This window comes from Elgaria multicarinata, chromosome 9 (genome assembly GCF_023053635.1).
Source record: "Elgaria multicarinata webbii isolate HBS135686 ecotype San Diego chromosome 9, rElgMul1.1.pri, whole genome shotgun sequence".
Taxonomy (NCBI): domain Eukaryota; kingdom Metazoa; phylum Chordata; class Lepidosauria; order Squamata; family Anguidae; genus Elgaria; species Elgaria multicarinata.
In genome coordinates, this window is record NC_086179.1 from 60,701,630 (window position 1) to 60,719,238 (window position 17,609).

Sequence of the window (17,609 nt, forward strand, 5' to 3'; positions counted from 1 at the left end):
GGAAGAGATGTAGTCAGAGCCCAAGACGGTAGAAAACTTGGGGGAACCTTCAGAGTCACATGAAGCATGAAAGGAAGCCAATGTAGAAATTTAAGAAGAGGAGTGACAAGGTTACCCCACCCCCTATATTGTCGGTGCAAACATCATTTGTGTTGATAGTGATGCTATGCTTAAGGCTGTTCTGTTCCTATGGAATTGTTTGCATTTAGTGCTCTGTTACATGTGGACATGGATATCAGGTGCGTGCGGTCGAATGTGTTGCTGGCGTTTATGGAGCTATTTTCGATAATAACAGAGAATGCACTGCTGCTACTCGTCCGAAAGACAGCCAAGTAAGCAAAACAAGAGATAAAGACAGTGCTTAATTTGAATTTGTTTAAAGAGAATTTGCTTCTGCTCTGCCCTCATCCTTAGAACCATCTAAGGTTTCCAAAATGTTCTTTCTCCCCAAAGGTATGTGAGATGTTGGCTTGTCCAGAGACTATCAAGCTTTGGCCAACATCACTTCCTGTCATCCATATTGACAAAGCAACTCAATGGAGATATGGATCATGGACTCCAGTGAGTAATATTTCAGGAAGGGTCATAGCAATTTTGTAGTCGAATATGAAAAGCCATTTTCCTGTTTTATATCCTGTGTACATAAAAAGGTACTTCTCATTTTCAAAAATTCTTTACTCTAAAAACATCAACAGGGAAGTATAACTTGCTCTGGATAAGAAAGCTGCCCCATCCCTTGTCAACAAATAATTCATTTATTCTTTTGGACATTGAATTGCTGACTCAACCTAAATTTCCAGATGACTGATTTCCTCTACATAAGGAAACTACTCCAATTCACTGCTACTTGGATTTGAATATGCATGCAGAGCTCTTTGTGATTAAGTGTGTCTTTATTCCCCCCCCCCCCCCCCATAGGCTTTCTAATGCGCTTTGGGGTTTAAAACTGAAATCTAGTAGCTTGCAGAGACTCTGTGATGGATCCAGATGTAGGTGCATGTAAATGGTATATGGGTGTGCTGTAGTATGGGACAAAGAAGGCATCGCCACAAATCAGGTGGAGTCAACTTCTCTGAGTGAAGCTCTGCTTACGGAAGGTGTATTTGCCCAATTTTGTGGGACTGCCCCACACCACAGTCCACCCTATTCAGCAGCAACCCTGGCCCTCTGTGTAGCATTTTCAGGGGGCTGGAAAGCTGCAGTGGAGGGGGGAGTACGCTTCCACTAGCCCAGTTGCACACAACTAAATCTCAGTCAAATCCATAGCATTTAAGATCCTTCATGAAATTTTAAGACAATGGACATGTCTCGATGTCTTATTGAACAAGGTATGAACCATGTTTTTCTAATAGCTACTTAGTTTACAGGATTGAAGGAGGGCAGTAAGGATTTGGCTGATCAAAAAAAATTGATAAAATATTTTTAAAGCTTTAACTCTATTCGAACAATGTTCTATTGTTGTTCAACAGTAGGAGATGGTTCGCTGTGATGGCAGGTTTGCCTGACTGCAGTAGGGGGTAGTGACCAAATGGCCCTCACTCTGGCCCTAACAAATGACACATGGTGTGGGGTGGGAGGGTAAGCTGCCACCTACACAGTGACATTCTTGGCTTTAATGAATTCTGATAATATTTGTCTATTGTCAAACAATAGGTGGTCAATTGCCCAACCTGCCAACCCTAACTAAAGGCATATAAAATAGCACACATAACAAATTTCATGAGTATGTGCTTATGTTTAGTTGGGCCAGTATGATTTGGGTTTCATTTTTGCAGTGTTCTGCATCTTGTGGAAGAGGAAATCGAGCTCGCTATGTCAGCTGCCGGGATGGTCAAGGAGGAGTAGCAGAAGAATCGTTTTGTGCACATCTGCCCAGGCCAGAAGAACTTTCAAGCTGCTTTAGTCCCTGTGGTGTTTGGCAAGCTGGAAGTTGGTCACCTGTAAATATTATGTCTTTTTATTACGTTTTTATTTTCCTATATCATACTAATGCCTAAATATACACCTTGGTTGAAAAACTTATTGTGTTTAACTTCTGAAGAGGCATGCATGGAGCTATTCTGGCCTTTTATTTTCCACATGTAGATAATTGCTAATTGTAATTGTAAAAAAAATAGTTATCAATGGTTATCAATTTTTCATGTTTTGTTGTGTCACATAAATGTTGGGTTAATTTTTGGTCAGTGCACAGTTACATGTGGTAATGGAATAGTAACAAGGCAAGTTGTCTGTGTCAACCACCATCAACAAATTGATGAGAATTACTGTGATCCCGAAGGCCAACCTGCAAAAGAACAAGAATGTAACATGCCTCCCTGCCAGCCAGTTTATCGCCATATCCCGGATATACATGAACATCCAAGCCGTCAAGATTATCCTCCAATAGACAAGGTCCATCATTCACATGACAGTATAAACCCAAGGAACCACCACTCTCCTCAAGGAAACCAGTGGAGAACAGGGCCATGGGGAGCAGTAAGTCGTTTGCTGTCTGTTAATCATGTGTATCATTGTCAAAACATTCATATGATTTTGTTGCTGTTCAACTTTTATTTATAATATGCCATGAGCCATATGTTGAGTTATGGCTTTAGAAGCTGATTAGTTACGGCACAGACTGGGATTCTGGCACATAACCTTTTGTGTTAAGTCTCTGTCTGGGCCTTCCAGAGACTAGCAGAGGTTGCAGCGGTTCTCAGCCAAGTCAGCAAAGACGTGAATTAAGACAAAGATTCATGTAGGTTAAAATAAACCTTTTACTGGCAAATAAATATATAATTTAGTTATGGCAGTACAGATACAAATACTTACAAACGGTCAGTCAATACAGCTCACATCAAGTTGGGTAAGGGACATGGAAGTAGTAGAACATGAAAACACATTTACTTTTATGGACAACCTGTACAATGATGCAACTCCTTGCAACCCTTAATTGAAGACAATCAGTTAGACAATTCTTCAATTATGACACTCAATGTCCAGGTGTAGAGTTGACCTTTAAGTTTCTGCTGAGTCTTCTGTTCTTCCAGATCCTCAGCAATTAACAAAGCAATGGAAAACATAACCAAGATCCATTCCAGGATCCAACACCATATAGGTGTGAGTGTGTAGATTGTCAACACCTATATGGGAATTATTTTTAATTTTGTCCTTCGGTACTTCTCTTGGCCTACTGAATGCCTCAATTATATTTAAAACTTCCAGTGGTTGGATTTTATGTGTATTAACAACAACAACAACATGGTTGTGATTTTACATTAAAAGTTTGTTCATCCTCATTTTTCGTATGAGTCACCCTTTTAGCAGCTCTGGTATTAGGCCCCAAATTGATTTTAAATGGGCAGGTGGGGTACTAAGAAGGACAGTCAAAAATAACTGTGGTGCATACATTTGTAATGCAAATGATCATTTCTGAATTGCTCTTACCATACTTACATAGGTAGCTGTTGAAGTATTATTAATAACTTTTGAGAGAATCCTTGCTAGTCCATCTGCACTGACTTGCTTGTGTATTGGCTCAGCAATACTACAAATGAGAAGGATCTTGGAATTGTTGTAGATCACAAGCTGAACATGAGCCAACAGTGTGATGTGGCTGCAAAAAAAAAAAAAAAAAAAAGCAAATGCTATTTTGGGCTGCATTAATAGTTTCCAAATCGCTTGAGGTACTGGTTCCCCTCTATTCGGCACTGGTTAGGCCTTATCTTGAGTATTGCATCCAGTTTTTGACATGGCACTTCAAGAAGGATGCAGACAAGCTGGAGAGGGTTCAGAGGAGGGCAATGAGGATGATCAGGGTTCTGGAAACAAAGCCCTATTAGGAGAGTCTGGAAGAACTGGGCACGTTTAGCCTGGAGAAGAGAAGATTGAGGGGAGACATGAGAGCATTCTTCAGATACTTGAAAGGTTGTCACACAGAGGAGAGCCAGGATCTCTTCTCTATCATCCCAGAGTGCAGGACACGGAATATGGGCTCAAGTTACAGGAAGTCAGATTCTAGCTGCACATCAGGAAAAACTTTCTGACTGTTAGAGCAGTACGATAATGGAAGTAGTTACCTAGGGAGGTCATGGGCTCTCCCACGCTAGAAGCATCCAAGAGGCAGCTGGGCAGCCATCTGTCAGGGATGCTTTAGGGTGGATTCCTTCCTGCATTGAGCAGGGGGTTGGACTTGATGGCCTTATAAGCCCCTTCCAACTCTACTATTCTATGATTCTATGATTCTGTTTCCAGCCCACTTCCTTCTCCCACTACCTCCACTGCCTCATTCATCACACCATCTTTCCCATGTTTTTCTCTGTTTGGGTTTTAAAGGGCAACTGTTCAGTTAAAGTCTGGAATAAGGGAGACTGCACATAGCCACTAAAGCAACTATCTAACTAGTAATGTCAGAAATAGTAACAGCTCAGGAGGAAGGGCAAGAAAAGAGAATAGAAGTAGTAAGGCCGGGATAACACAGGAAGCAGTGCAAGAGATGCAGGCAGTGGTGCCACTAGCCACAGACCTTGGCCGTCCAGAGCCCACATTGCTATGTTTAAAAGATCTACTGCATACCTGCTGCTATCACCCTCTGTAAAATATGAGGTAGTCTGAAGGATTTACTTTTTTATTATTTATTTATAAAGAAGAGCCCTGCTGGATCTGGCCAAATGTCTTAGTCCAGCATACTGTTCCTATGGAAGCCAGCCATATGCCTTTGGGAAGCCGACAGTCAGGAGATAGGTGCAATAGCACCTTCCCACTAGTGTTCCTCAGCAACTTGTGTACATAGGCAATACTGGAGATAATATATAGCCATCATGACCAGTACTCATTGATAGCCCTTATCTTCCAGGAATATCTTCCAGGACTTAGGTCTTAACTAGACTGGGCTTTATCACGGGGCGAACCCCGGGATCGTCCCTGTGCGTCCACATGATGCACAGGGGATCCCGGGATCAGGGCAGGATCATCCCTCCCTTGCCCCGGGATATCGCCCTACCCTTTGGGCCCACTTTTTCTGTGGTCTCGGGCTGAGCCTGAGACCGCGGAACATGTGGCCCGTTGCCATGGTTTGACCGGTTCTGTGCGATTCCAGGAGTGCTGCGCCCATTGGGAGTACGGTGGGAAGAGTGGGGGAAGTAATTAAAATTTAAAACAACCCACTTACCTTCAGCGCATGAGCGTTTGTGTGCTGCATCTTCTTTAAAAACAAAAAATGGCGGGGCAGGCGCGACCCCTCTCTTCCTGAGGTCGTCGCGCCTCATGTATAAATGGGGGGAGGGATCGCACGTTAATCACAATGCGAGATCTTCCCTCCTCCATCGTGGACTTTCAGGTAGGTCTAGCTAAGGCCTATATCTCCTTTAAAATCTATCCAAGCTGGTGGCCATCACTACATCTTGTGGTAGCGATTTCCACAGTTTAGTATGAAGAGGTGCTTCCTTTTATCTGTCCAGAATCTCCCACCAGTCAGCTTAATAGGATGACTCTGGAATCTAGCATTATGAGAGAGGGAGAAAAATATCTCCGTAGCCACTTTCTCCCTACCATGCATGACCTTCTATGACACCCTGCCAAAAAATGTCCCCAGCCACCTTTGTGGGGGAGGGGATGTTCTGGAGAGGAAGACACACATTACCATCTAAATTGGGGAGAATGTAGGGCAAGGATGGGCAGCTGGCAGCCTTCCAGTTGTTTTGGCCTACAACTCCCACCAGACCTAGCCAGCATTACCAATTGTGAGGGCTGATAATAGTTAGCTAAAGTTACCTAAAATTACCTAGCTGTGCCACTGGGTGCAGTAGAAAAAGTAGCAGTGCAATTTGCCATGCAGATCCTCATACTGCTACTTCCCTCAAGTGGCAAACTGCTGGGCTACACTAGGGACTTGTTTTACCTAAATATATGGTAAAATCTAATTGGTAAATGTTCTCATACACACAACAGTGGCTTGGCATGGATTTTGTATCTCCTGAGGTTTTTAGGAATACCCCCAAACGTATGCTGAGGTTGGTCGTATCTTCTGAAGCTGCTCTTCCCATGTAGTGATCTGTTCCAACGTCCTTCTTTAAAACAATGGTGGGAATATGATGGGGGAAGCCTGACTCTTCTATTTCTATTTCAGTGCAAACATCTAGGTCCTAAACTTTTGGAGTTTTCAATGCATCATAGTATATTTTGCAGTGTCCACACAACTAGTGCAGTGCACATACGTGTGTGTGTTTATTGTCTTCCTAGTGCTCAAGTACTTGTGCTGGCGGATTCCACCGCCGGGTTGTAGTGTGCCAAGATGAGGATGGAAGAAGTGCAAGCTACTGTGATGAGACATTGAAACCACCAGACTCAAGCCATTGTGATTCTGGTCCCTGTCCAAGATGGAACTATGGGAGCTGGGGAGAAGTAAGATGACATTTTGTTTTTCTGTCTTAGGCCTTAGCTAGACCTACCGGTCTAGCGGGATGGAGGGGTGAAGATCTTGCGATATTTTTATTGCGAGATCTCCCCTTCTGTTCACACGTGGCGCGTGATGACTTCAGAGGGAGAGGCGTTGCGCCCGCCAATTTGTGTTTTTTTTCTTAAAGAAGAAGATGCACATGAGTGCTCGTGTGCAAAAGGTAAGGTGGGTTTTTTTAAAAAAAAATTCCCTGCTCATCCCACTCCCACCCCGATGGGTGCACTGCTCCTTAGGAGCTCTGCACCCTGTGCACGGGTCCTGGCTCCTTGCGAGGAACCACGAGGAACTGTGACAAACCATGACGCCCTCACACACGTTCTGCGGTCTTGAGCTCAACCTGGGACCGCGGAAAAAGTGGGCCTAAAGTGTAGGGCGAGATTCCCGGGCAAGGGAGGGATCATCCCGCCCTGATCCCAGGATCCCCTGTGCGTCATGTGGATGCACAGGGACGATCCCGGGGATTGCCCAGGGTTTTTGCCCCATCTAGCTAAGGCCTTGGTTCAGGAAAATGAATAAAATTATATTTATTTATACTAATGCTGTATGCCTTTCAGTTCAACATAAGACAATTTCCAGACAGCAGTATACTCTCAGCAAAATAATAATTTCTTATCAAATCTAATCTAGCCTTTCTTGATATACCTACATCTAAACTGAACCTTGATTCACACATTCAGCCTGCAATCCTATGCATATGTACTCCCTAAACATGGAAGTAAAGTCCCATTGAACTCAATGCAGCTTGCTTCTGAGTAATCATGTATAGGATACACTGTCAGTAGGTTGTTGATCTGACACTACAGGTATTTCAACGTATTAAAAGTCATTTGTTCCATTGTTGCTTTTTTATATTTAAACTGCAGCCAATGGCCCAACTCTCTTCTCAAGCTTTCTTTGTCTGATCTTCTACTACATTCCCCTCCATATTGTGAGATGCTCCTGTCTTTTCCACATTTTTGTAAAACACTTATTTTAAAGTACTGTATAATGTCATTGTTAGCTTGTAGCACTAATATAGGGATTTCAGAGGGGGGGGCATTTCTTCATAACTGGGCAGAAAATCTGATTTTTTTTAAGAGAAAGGGTTTCACCAGTTAATGGAAAGGATACACCCCACAGAGGAAAGGATACACCCCACAGAGCAACTTGGAAAAAAGGCAGGATACAAATGTGTTTGATGGGCTCACCTTGGCGCAAAAACATTAGTGAAAGTCATGTTTTTATTTTACTTACAGTGTACTCACACATGTGGCGATGGAATAAAGGCACGATTAGTCATCTGTCAGCTTCCAAACGGCCAAGTGTTGAATGATCACAACTGTGAAATACTAGAAAAACCACCCAATACAGCACGGTGTAATATACATTCGTGTCCTGGTGAAGTTTCATGGCATCGTGGACCATGGAAATCGGTACGATAGTATACATGATCGTATTTATTTTCCTCTCTCCATATCCCTCCTCCCTATACCTTTTTCTTTTATAAAAAAATACATAGGAGTTTTGTTTAAATATAAGACAAAGGTTGTGTCTGGTGTACAATTTCTCGAGTATATATAGTTCAATACTTGGGCCACAGCTAGACCTAAGGTTTATCCCTGGATCATCCAGGGGTCAAACCTGTTCATCTAGGTGACACACAGGGGATCCAGTGCTCAGACAGGGGCGAACCCTGGATGATCCCAGGATAAACCTTAGGTCTAGCTGTGGCCTTGGTCTCGTATTCCAATCCTGTATTTGTTCTTCCGCTTCAAGCCTTGGAAGTGGCTACTCAATGGCAGCTCTTCCATTGACTCTAATTGAAGTAGAATTTTGGCTTAAAAAGTCTTGAAAGAAAAGGAAATAAATACTAATTTTGCTGCTTATCTTTATTAATTAACATTTAAATTTCCTGTTGTTAACCGTTTTGAAAATGAAGAATCTTTTTGGAATTCGTTTTAAAAGTCAGCATAATACTTTATAATGATTTCTATGTATTTATTTTTGTATATAGAACTGGGTATACAATTATGACAGCTTTCCTATTTATCCTTACTTTTATTTAGATGGACCATGTCTTTTTTCTTAGGACAATGAACCAAGTGCTCACATGGTCACCACTCCTCATTGCATTTTAGGGGAAAGGATTTACAGCTTCCATTCCTAGTTTGTAGAAACCACAGTTTTTCCAAGTTCAAATGAAATGGGAAACTGTGGGTTCAAACAAACTAGGAAAATAAGCTTAAATCACCTCCCTTGATGGGGAGACCAAGGCTCGTGTAGACTTTTCCTTATTATGTTTGAACAGAACCACAGTCTGGTAATACCAAAAACAAATTTGGTTATCGCCAGTAATGTTTTGACAATTGTTATTTCCAAGAACTGGGAATCATCCAGACAAAGTTAAGCAGTTTTCAGTCCCATTGATGTAAGTAGCAAAGTCAAATCAATGAGATTTAAAAGTGCCTCAGCCATGCCCACTGTAATTAAAGTTTCTAGAGTAAAGTTTTGATGTAGTCACAATAACCCTGTTACTTTGGGAATAAGTAGGATTTGATGAGAAAATAACACTGATAATCTAGTTAAACAAAAGCTGCTGTAAAACTCTTGTTGAGTCTCTGTTTTTATTGTTCTTGTTAAATATGTCAATATTGTGTCAAGGGAGTATTATAATATTCATTTTCCTGTTTCTAAATTTCATTTTGTATGTTGTATTTTATATGCTAGCACATATTTTCATAATTCAGAAAACTCTTCCACTATGCAAACTGAATTTTCGGTTAAAGCATACCAGATATTCAGAACCAGTATATTTTGCTTCATTTTCATTGTGCTTAAACTTTGCTGATTTCAGGGGGAAAATTAAGCTTGTGCTGAATCTCTCCAATTGAAATCAGTGCTGCTTAAGCTCTTTCAACTGTGGCTGAACCATGCCTCCTAATATTTATTTTCCTTGATGTCTGCCTGAAATAGTAATCAAGAGTTTCTTTACTAATGATGTTGCAACTAACAGATGAATATGTAAGTGACTGGGACGCAATTAATGGGGCAAGGATTCTGGAACATAAATGAAAATAAGATCTAGAGATGGTACAACACCAAGACTGGGGAGAGTTATCATTTTAGTAAGAGAAAGAACAACAATGGAAGGAAAATGTGGTTAAGGACAATTGGGAGTAGAACACAAAATCAATGAAGTCTTCATTAGAACATGTATATTTACTTTTGTCTTAATTTCTAGCTCCAGCAGCCTCTCATCTGAACTCACCTAACCAATGACTTTGTGAAGTTGTAAAAATCTATATTTACGTTAGATTGGTTTGATTCTTTCACATAAAGGTTTAACAGACTTATTAGTGAACTGTCCGTCTCGTTCCCAAGCACCTTGATTCAACAGTATGTTGGTTTGGATACAGAGCAAGTTCATTTCACTCAGGCTCTATTCAAGTCAGTGGAAAGTTAGTCATGCTTAACTTTTCTCATTGTTTTAAACGGAACCTAACTTCTTCTGGATCCAATCCATTCTATTTATTTCAGTTATGTCCAGGTAATTGTGATTTGGATTACAGACATTATTGAGCTATTTTGTAGTTCTTTTTATTTCATTTTTCAAACCCATTAGGTAGCACCAGCACTCTTCTGCATTATAGTTTTCAAGCCTTTTTGTCATGAAGTTAATGCCCATCATCTACTGTCAGCTTCAGTAGGAGCAAGGGTTAGATCAACTGTATATAAGTAAAATAATATTTATTTGTACCATGTTAATGTAAAGATGGAATTCTGCATCACGGGATGTCTCCATTCTCTCTTTTATATTGCCTAAAATATTTATATTTTTGATAGAGTCTTTTTTATTGAAAGGGAAGTCAGGATCTTGGCTTACAAAACCAACTACCGTCTTATACCTCTTCTGCTGCTGCTGCATTTTGTCAAACGTCAGATTACCTCATTACTGATATTTGTTCAATGGTTTGTTTACTAACTTCAGTCTCACTATATGATGATGTTTTGTTTTTTTTGTTTTTTTTTTAAAAAAACTTGGGAGAAAATATTGATCTGTCCCAGTCTGACTTAACATTCACACAACGGAATCAACAGAATTGGAACATTTGACACTAAATCCAGCATAATACTATTGAAAAAGAAGGAAAAATAGACATTTCTAGAATTCCAAAACAAGTTTAATGTGTTGATTGTATTACATTTAAAATTAAATGTCCAAGTTGATGTTATGTTGCATTGTAGTCAACAGAATAAACAATTCATAATTTATGTCTGATAATTTAATTTAATTATATGGATGTTATTTGGTGTCTGTGTGAAATAATTGCTATTTGAGTTCTTTGTTTGACATCTGTTTTTGTGGCTTCACAGTTGTGGCTATGTTTATAATTATATGTGCTTTTATTAATGTCTTTGTTTTGGATTCCTTTCAGAATTAACCATTGATGTGGAAGTGTTTTATTAACCTCAGATGAAGTTTTGTATGGCAATAAATGTTCTACTATTCTTCAGTGCCATTGTTTTCATAAGGGATAATTGTTACAACATTTTTAATAATTAAAGATTGAAATACTGTAGATTTTGTCATGGCCTTTATGTGTGGACTTAATATGTATTGTCTAAAATGGATTCTCAACCAGGAAGCCACTGTAGCACTTTATGAGGTGTATTTGTTGCTATGCCAGGGAGAAAATGTTTCCATAATTTCCTAAGTTTTGAGACAAATTAAATGCTTGAAGAAGTAATCCTATGGCCCATAGACAGCGTCTGAGAAGCCATAGGATACTTCAGATTCCCAGCTCTGAGGTTGGAGACAGTGCTCTGGCCTTGGAGGGGGGAATAGTAGCTCTGACCCCCTCCTTCCCCCATGCAGCTGGTGCAAAAAGAATCACACCAGCTGGTCTCTGAGGTTGGGAATTCAACCTCGGAGCAGGGCAGAAGTGGGTGTTCCAGTAGGCAGCAAGGGGAGGAGACTGGATAGGCCAGGATATGACCTAGCCTCCTTCCCTCCTCCTCTTCCTCCTCCAAAGTGCCTCAGCTAGATGGGCAAAAAAGCTCATCTAGCACAAAATGCCACTTCTTCTGCTCTTCAGAGGATGGCCGTAAGTCTCCATGCTCAGATGTTTATGACTGACACAATAGGGTTGTGCCCTTAGTCACCGTTTAATATACCAAATCCTAGACAGTGACTCAGTTGTAGCAGAATTGAGCTTGTCTGCTAAAATCTAGGCTGTAGTCCTATACACACTTACTTGGGGGCAGCTCCACTGAACAGAGTGGGAGTTGTTTCTGGGTAAATGTGCATAGGATTGCAATATTAGGCATGTTTGCTGATAACTTTCTTAACTAATTTTTGGAAGTTCAAATAAAACCTTTTTTTAATGACAACATATGAACTGTTTATTAAAAACTGTACAAATGATATCCTGTCCACATGAAAACTCAGTGGTGCATCTCCCTTCGCCTGTCACACACAACTACTTGAGCTCTATGAAGATTCTTGTTTTGGGCAATAATTATGTTTATCAATTAGTATTATTAGTGTTAATATTAATTGTACATCTTTATAATCAAATCAAATCTTTATTGTTACGGTCAACAGACCATCAGACATAAAAACAGGCAGTTTACAGTAAAACCATAAATATACATTTAATTAAAACCTAATCAAAGATAGAGAAATATACATTAAGTAATATAATGTAATTCAGTTATGCCATTCATCCTATGAAGTCAATAAGCTGCTAGTGCCCTCCACAATCACATTTTCTTGATGTATATAAGACATTTACTGTGATTTACTTGGACCAAGCATACAGCTAGCTTCACCATTAGTCGTCTAGGAGACCCCAGGTTCTTAGGAATGCAATTAGATCTGAACAATGGTGCAAGTTTATTTACACAGATTTATAAATAAAAGAATCAGTACAGAATTTCGATAATAAATAAGGGAAAGTCAATACATACTGTATAACAATGGTGCCAGAATAAATAACTACTTTTAAATAAATACAGTTTCAACAAAACAGTAATGGCTATATCAGAGTTAATCTCTATTATCATCCCATTTCTCATTCACCCACTTCCAGAGATGTCCCTTCAGAAACGCAGCCCCCAAGTCATTCTTTGGGTTTTCATCAAGCCTGACACACAGCTCAGACCTCTGGTTCTTTTAGGAGTAGATGCTTCTTCTGTTAACAGTAATTACCTCTCTTAATATTCAGATCTCTTGCTCTCACTCTGCTGTTGTCTCAGTTGCTTATTCTCAACTTCTTTCATTGCTTCTCACTTTGACCTGTGAAGAATCTCTTTAGTTTCTCTATCAGCCATGTCTCCCCCTCTCCAGCTCTTCTTCCTCTTCTTGTCTCCACATCAACTACCAATCTTTTTTCCCATTGCCCCAATAACCTCCTCCCACCCCTGCTATATCTGTCTAGTCATTCCGGCATTAAACAGTAAAATGGGTTCTAATATTCTGTACATTGTTATGCATGTTCAGAACATATTTAGCAGTATACTATTGTTACATACTAAAGTATTATTTTAGGTATTGTACAATCTGTTCTGTAGATTATTCATATATCCATGTCTTGCTTTTGTAGCATATTTTACAAATCCCTTCAAACCATAATCTTTGCTAGTGTTCTTTCACATTATCGTGTGATAAGTGTTTGGATTTATCGTTTGTGAAGCAGTAGGATAGAGGGATTGATCTGAGGGCTGTACAAATGTTTACAGTTAAACATTTTTTATGTGAAAGCAGGACTTTAGGCAGGCTCAAAATATTCCCTCAAAGTCTCCCTTTTCATCCTGATCCAATGTGTCTGGATCAGCTGCTAATTTGGGAACTTTTTTAAAAAACTAGGTATTTTCTCGCTAGACAATATTACTGCAGCCAAATGAAGTTAATTCAGAGAGAAGGCAATGATTCCTGAATAGGCATTGCCTTCACTCTGAATTACCTTTGTTTGTCCTCAGTAATGTCATCATTGGGGCCTTAGCTAGAGCTAAGGTTTATCCCGGGATCGTCCTGGGGTTGTCCCTGCCTGTACCCGGGATCCCCTGTGTATCATTTACATGAAAAGGGATGACGACGGGACGATCTTGGGATAAACCTTAGGTCTAGTTAAGGCCATAGGCTATAGCCAAATTTGACTGGTATCTGGCAAGTCACTTATTCCTAGGGAAAAAACAACTATTTTAAAGGAAAATGGTACTACAGGAGTAGCTGATTGGAACAGCAAAGATGTTCACTCTGGAGCTCCACACCAATTCTGTCACCATCTGATTGACAGGTAATGGAGAAAGGATCCTGAATGTGTATGGAAAGGAGAGTATGGCTGTGTAGGTATGCTATTAACACTTTTACTCTATTTGAGCCCTCCTGAAAAATCACTGAAAAGTGGGAGGTGGGGGATTTTGATAACTCATGGATAGGGCAATAAGGTCATCATTTTGGCTCAGTCCTAATAAACATCAAGTTATTATGGCCACTACTTCATAAGATGCAGCTGTCCTATATAGATGCATAACATAATAAATACTTATTGACTCTACAGTGTATGGGAACACATTGGTGCTCATGCATGCCATAAGGATATTTGCATTGATTGTTAAGTGTGTGTTTGTGTGGTGTAGGATGTTGAATGGATTTTTCAGCATCCTGGCTCCTATTGACAGCTGCCTTCCCTTATCTATATCTAGAATGCCTTAATAAGGCGTATGTTGTTAGGATATGAGGATAGTATCCAATGTTAGTGCTATGTAGAGCAGACCCATTGAAATGGATGAGTCTTACGTTAGTCATGTGTAATATTGGATACTATCTGTAGTATCAGCTCATAAAACATTGAAAATATTGAATGGACAGATTGGAAGTTTTACACCATATGAAAATCTCTTCATATAGTGCTGGGTTTGTGTAACTTTCAGTAATGCAATCTTAAAAGATTTTTTACAATACTCAAGTTAATTTGGGGTGGGGGAAAGTAATACCTGGGTAGAATAGACATGATAGTGGTAATGCTTGATGTGGAGATTTTAGCTGCAGTATCTATATCAGATGCATCAAATATAAGGTCTAGCGGGGCTTTAGGATACAAATTATCAAGCTATCCTCAGTCTGAAAGCAAAGGGTCAGATTTACCAATGGCTTCCCATGCCACAAGCTTTAAGTTAAAAACTGTGGGTGCAGTACGTGCTGGGTCAGAAATTTGATCTTTCAGCTCATCTGGTCTATATCATTCCAAAATTATGGTATTGATCAAACTGTTAATAATCAGATGACAGTACTTCACTGTGCTCAAAGCAATAGATTCAAGGAATAACATCACGTCTTTAGGGGAAAGAAGGAACATGCTGCTGTTGTCAAAGCAACTGGATTGATGCTCCTAGTTTTAATCCACTCATGCATAGTTGCAGCAGAATGTGAATCCAAATGTTTAGCTTCATCCACATACTGCAACACTTAGGGCTTCTACAGATTAAGGGGGAATGTCTTTACCAGGGCTTTGCTTCCTGCTTTTCGTGCGCAACTGTAATGGGCTGCATTACATGGGTGGAGAGGGGTGATCATGTGGTCTATAATTCAAAACTTTCCCTCCTCTTGGTGCTCATAGCCTTGAATGGAACAACACTCTTTAGTGGGTGCTTTGTAGCACAACTTCGGTCGCACATGATAGGAAATTCTGCAATATTTCAGAAGAATCAGAACATCCAGGTTGTGTGTTTTTTTAGAATGGAATAACCAGGGAAAGTCATGGGAGACGTGCAGGAGGTTGACAATGATGTCAAAAGGACCCGCAAACTTCCATGAGTGGCCAGTCACGAGTGTGCTTTATTTTGCTTGTGTGAAGAGCCCCTGGATTGGCAATATACTCTAGCTGTGTGATGGCAATGAGAAGTGATGAAACCACCAGCACAGCAAGTATCAGACTTGTGCATCCTCACTATTCAAAGTGAGGGCCATGTGAGGGCTTCATTTTCCATTATGGATGTGTAATGCAGCCAAATCTGATTGGCTATGTAGGAAAATGACCACATCACTTGTCCTCTCGATCCCTGTCCTTCTTGGCTGGTCGCCCAGGGAGGAGATGCAGTTAGACTACAACTACAACATATTGTTAATGCATCTCTCAGGGAGGGGAGTTTTCCACCATGTTTAGAAGAAGCAGTGGTACGGCCGCTTCTCAAAAAGCCCTCCCTGGATCCCCTGGACCTTAATAATTATAGACCAGTATCAAATCTTCCATTTTTGGGCAAGGTGATTGAGAGGGCAGTTGCCTTCCAACTCCAAGCAGTCTTGGATGATACAGATTTTCTAGACCCATTTCAAACTGGCTTTAGGGCAGGATACGGAGTTGAGACAGCTGTGGTCGCCTTAGTGGATGATCTCCACATGAGCATTGACAGGGGGAGTGTGTCCCTGCTGGTGCTTTTGGACCTTTCAGCAGCTTTCGATACCATCGACCATGGCATCCTTCTGGAACGCCTGAGAGGTCTGGGAATCCGGGGCACTGTGCTCCAGTGGTTCCGGTCCTACCTCTCAGGTAGATTCCAGATGGTGATGCTTGGGGATAGTTGCTCCTCAAAAAAGGAGCTGTTGTATGGCGTACCACAAGGTGCCATCCTATCCCCAATGCTGTTTAATATCTACATGAAACCGCTGGGAGAGATCATCCGGAGGCATGGGGCGGGGTGCTATCAGTATGCTGATGACACCCAAATATATTTCTCTATGCCTTTGACAACAGCGTCAGCTAAGGATAGTGTGTCTCCTCTGAATGAATGCTTGGAGGCAGTAATGGGCTGGATGAGGAAAAACAAACTGAAGCTGAATCCAGACAAAACAGAGGTGCTTGCTGTCAAGAGCTCTGACCTAGGTTTGGAGGTGTGTCAGCCAGTTCTGGATGGGGCTACACTTCCCCTGAAAGACTGTGTTCGCAATTTGGGGGTGCTCCTGGATCCGTCACTCCAAATGACAACCCAGATAGATGCGACGGCCAGGAGTGCCTACTATCAGCTTCGGCTGATACGCCAGCTGCACCCCTTCTTAGAGTCAGAAGACCTAAAGACAGTAGTGCACGCACTGGTAACCTCAAGGCTTGACTTCTGCAATGCGCTCTACATAGGGCTACCATTGTACCTAGTTTGGAAACTTCAACTAGTTCAAAATATGGCAGCCAGGTTGGTCACCGGTACACCTAGGGGTGACCACATTACACCAACATTAAAATCACTCCACTGGCTGCCAATTAGTTTCCGGGCAAAGTACAAAGTGTTGGTTATCACCTTTAAAGCCCTAAATGGTTTGGGTCCAGGTTACCTGCGGGATCGCCTTCTCCCATATAGTCCGCTCCGCAAACTCAGGTCCTCTGGGGTGAACTTACTTCAGTTAGCTAAAACTAGGCTGACATCAGTTTCCCAAAGGACCTTTTCTTCTGTCGCCCCCAGATTGTGGAATGGCCTACCGGAGGAGATTCGTAAAATTAACACTATGTGTGATTTTAAGGCAGCTTTAAAGACTAGCCTTTTCCGGCAGGCCTATCCAGATCAATGTTAAATTATGATTTTTTAAGATGTATTGATTCCTATTCTAATGTTGTTCCCCGCCTTGATCCAAAGGGAGAGGCGGGTAAGAAATAAAATTATTATTATTATTATTATTATTATTATTATTATTATTATTATTATTATCACATTCACATGTGATCCCTAATTGGCTAGGATGCCGCAATAGATCCTGCAGTGAAGACAAATCAGTAAAAATTCCATTGAAGCAACAACACAGGCCTAATCTACACCAAGCAGGTTATTGCACTATGAAAGTGGTATATGGCATGTGTCAATGGGCCCCAACAGTTAAGATAAGAGACAAATAAGAAGTGCCATGCTGGGTCAAACCAAGGGTCCATCTAGTCCAGCACTCAGTTCACACAGTGGCCAACCAGCCATCAGCTAGGGGCCAACAAGGCAGGACATAGTGCAACAGCACCCCCCCACCCCACCCCCATGTTCCCCAGCAACTGGTGTCAGTGCACTTCAATACTGCTATAAAGCAGTAGTGTGGCTCCTACCTTTTATATACCGCTTTCATGGTGCAAGTGCAATATCCTGCTTGGTGTAGATTAGGCCATAGTGGTAGGTGTTGTCTCTTGAAAGCTGCATTACCCCCCTTTGAAATGTAACATTT

The 17,609-nt window shown here is 41.0% G+C and overlaps 1 protein-coding gene across 1 annotated transcript in view; it reads left to right on the top strand.

The window, feature by feature from the left end:
- The window catches only part of ADAMTS20 (ADAM metallopeptidase with thrombospondin type 1 motif 20), a 94,327-nt gene that overhangs the window by 52,229 nt on the left and 24,489 nt on the right, over positions 1–17,609 (top strand). Inside the window, exons 23-28 of the mRNA XM_063133983.1 lie at positions 210–332; positions 454–561; positions 1,776–1,940; positions 2,185–2,475; positions 6,220–6,381; positions 7,672–7,848. Coding sequence (XP_062990053.1) covers positions 210–332; positions 454–561; positions 1,776–1,940; positions 2,185–2,475; positions 6,220–6,381; positions 7,672–7,848 — 1,026 coding nt within the window. The remainder of the gene's footprint in view (positions 1–209; positions 333–453; positions 562–1,775; positions 1,941–2,184; positions 2,476–6,219; positions 6,382–7,671; positions 7,849–17,609) is intronic.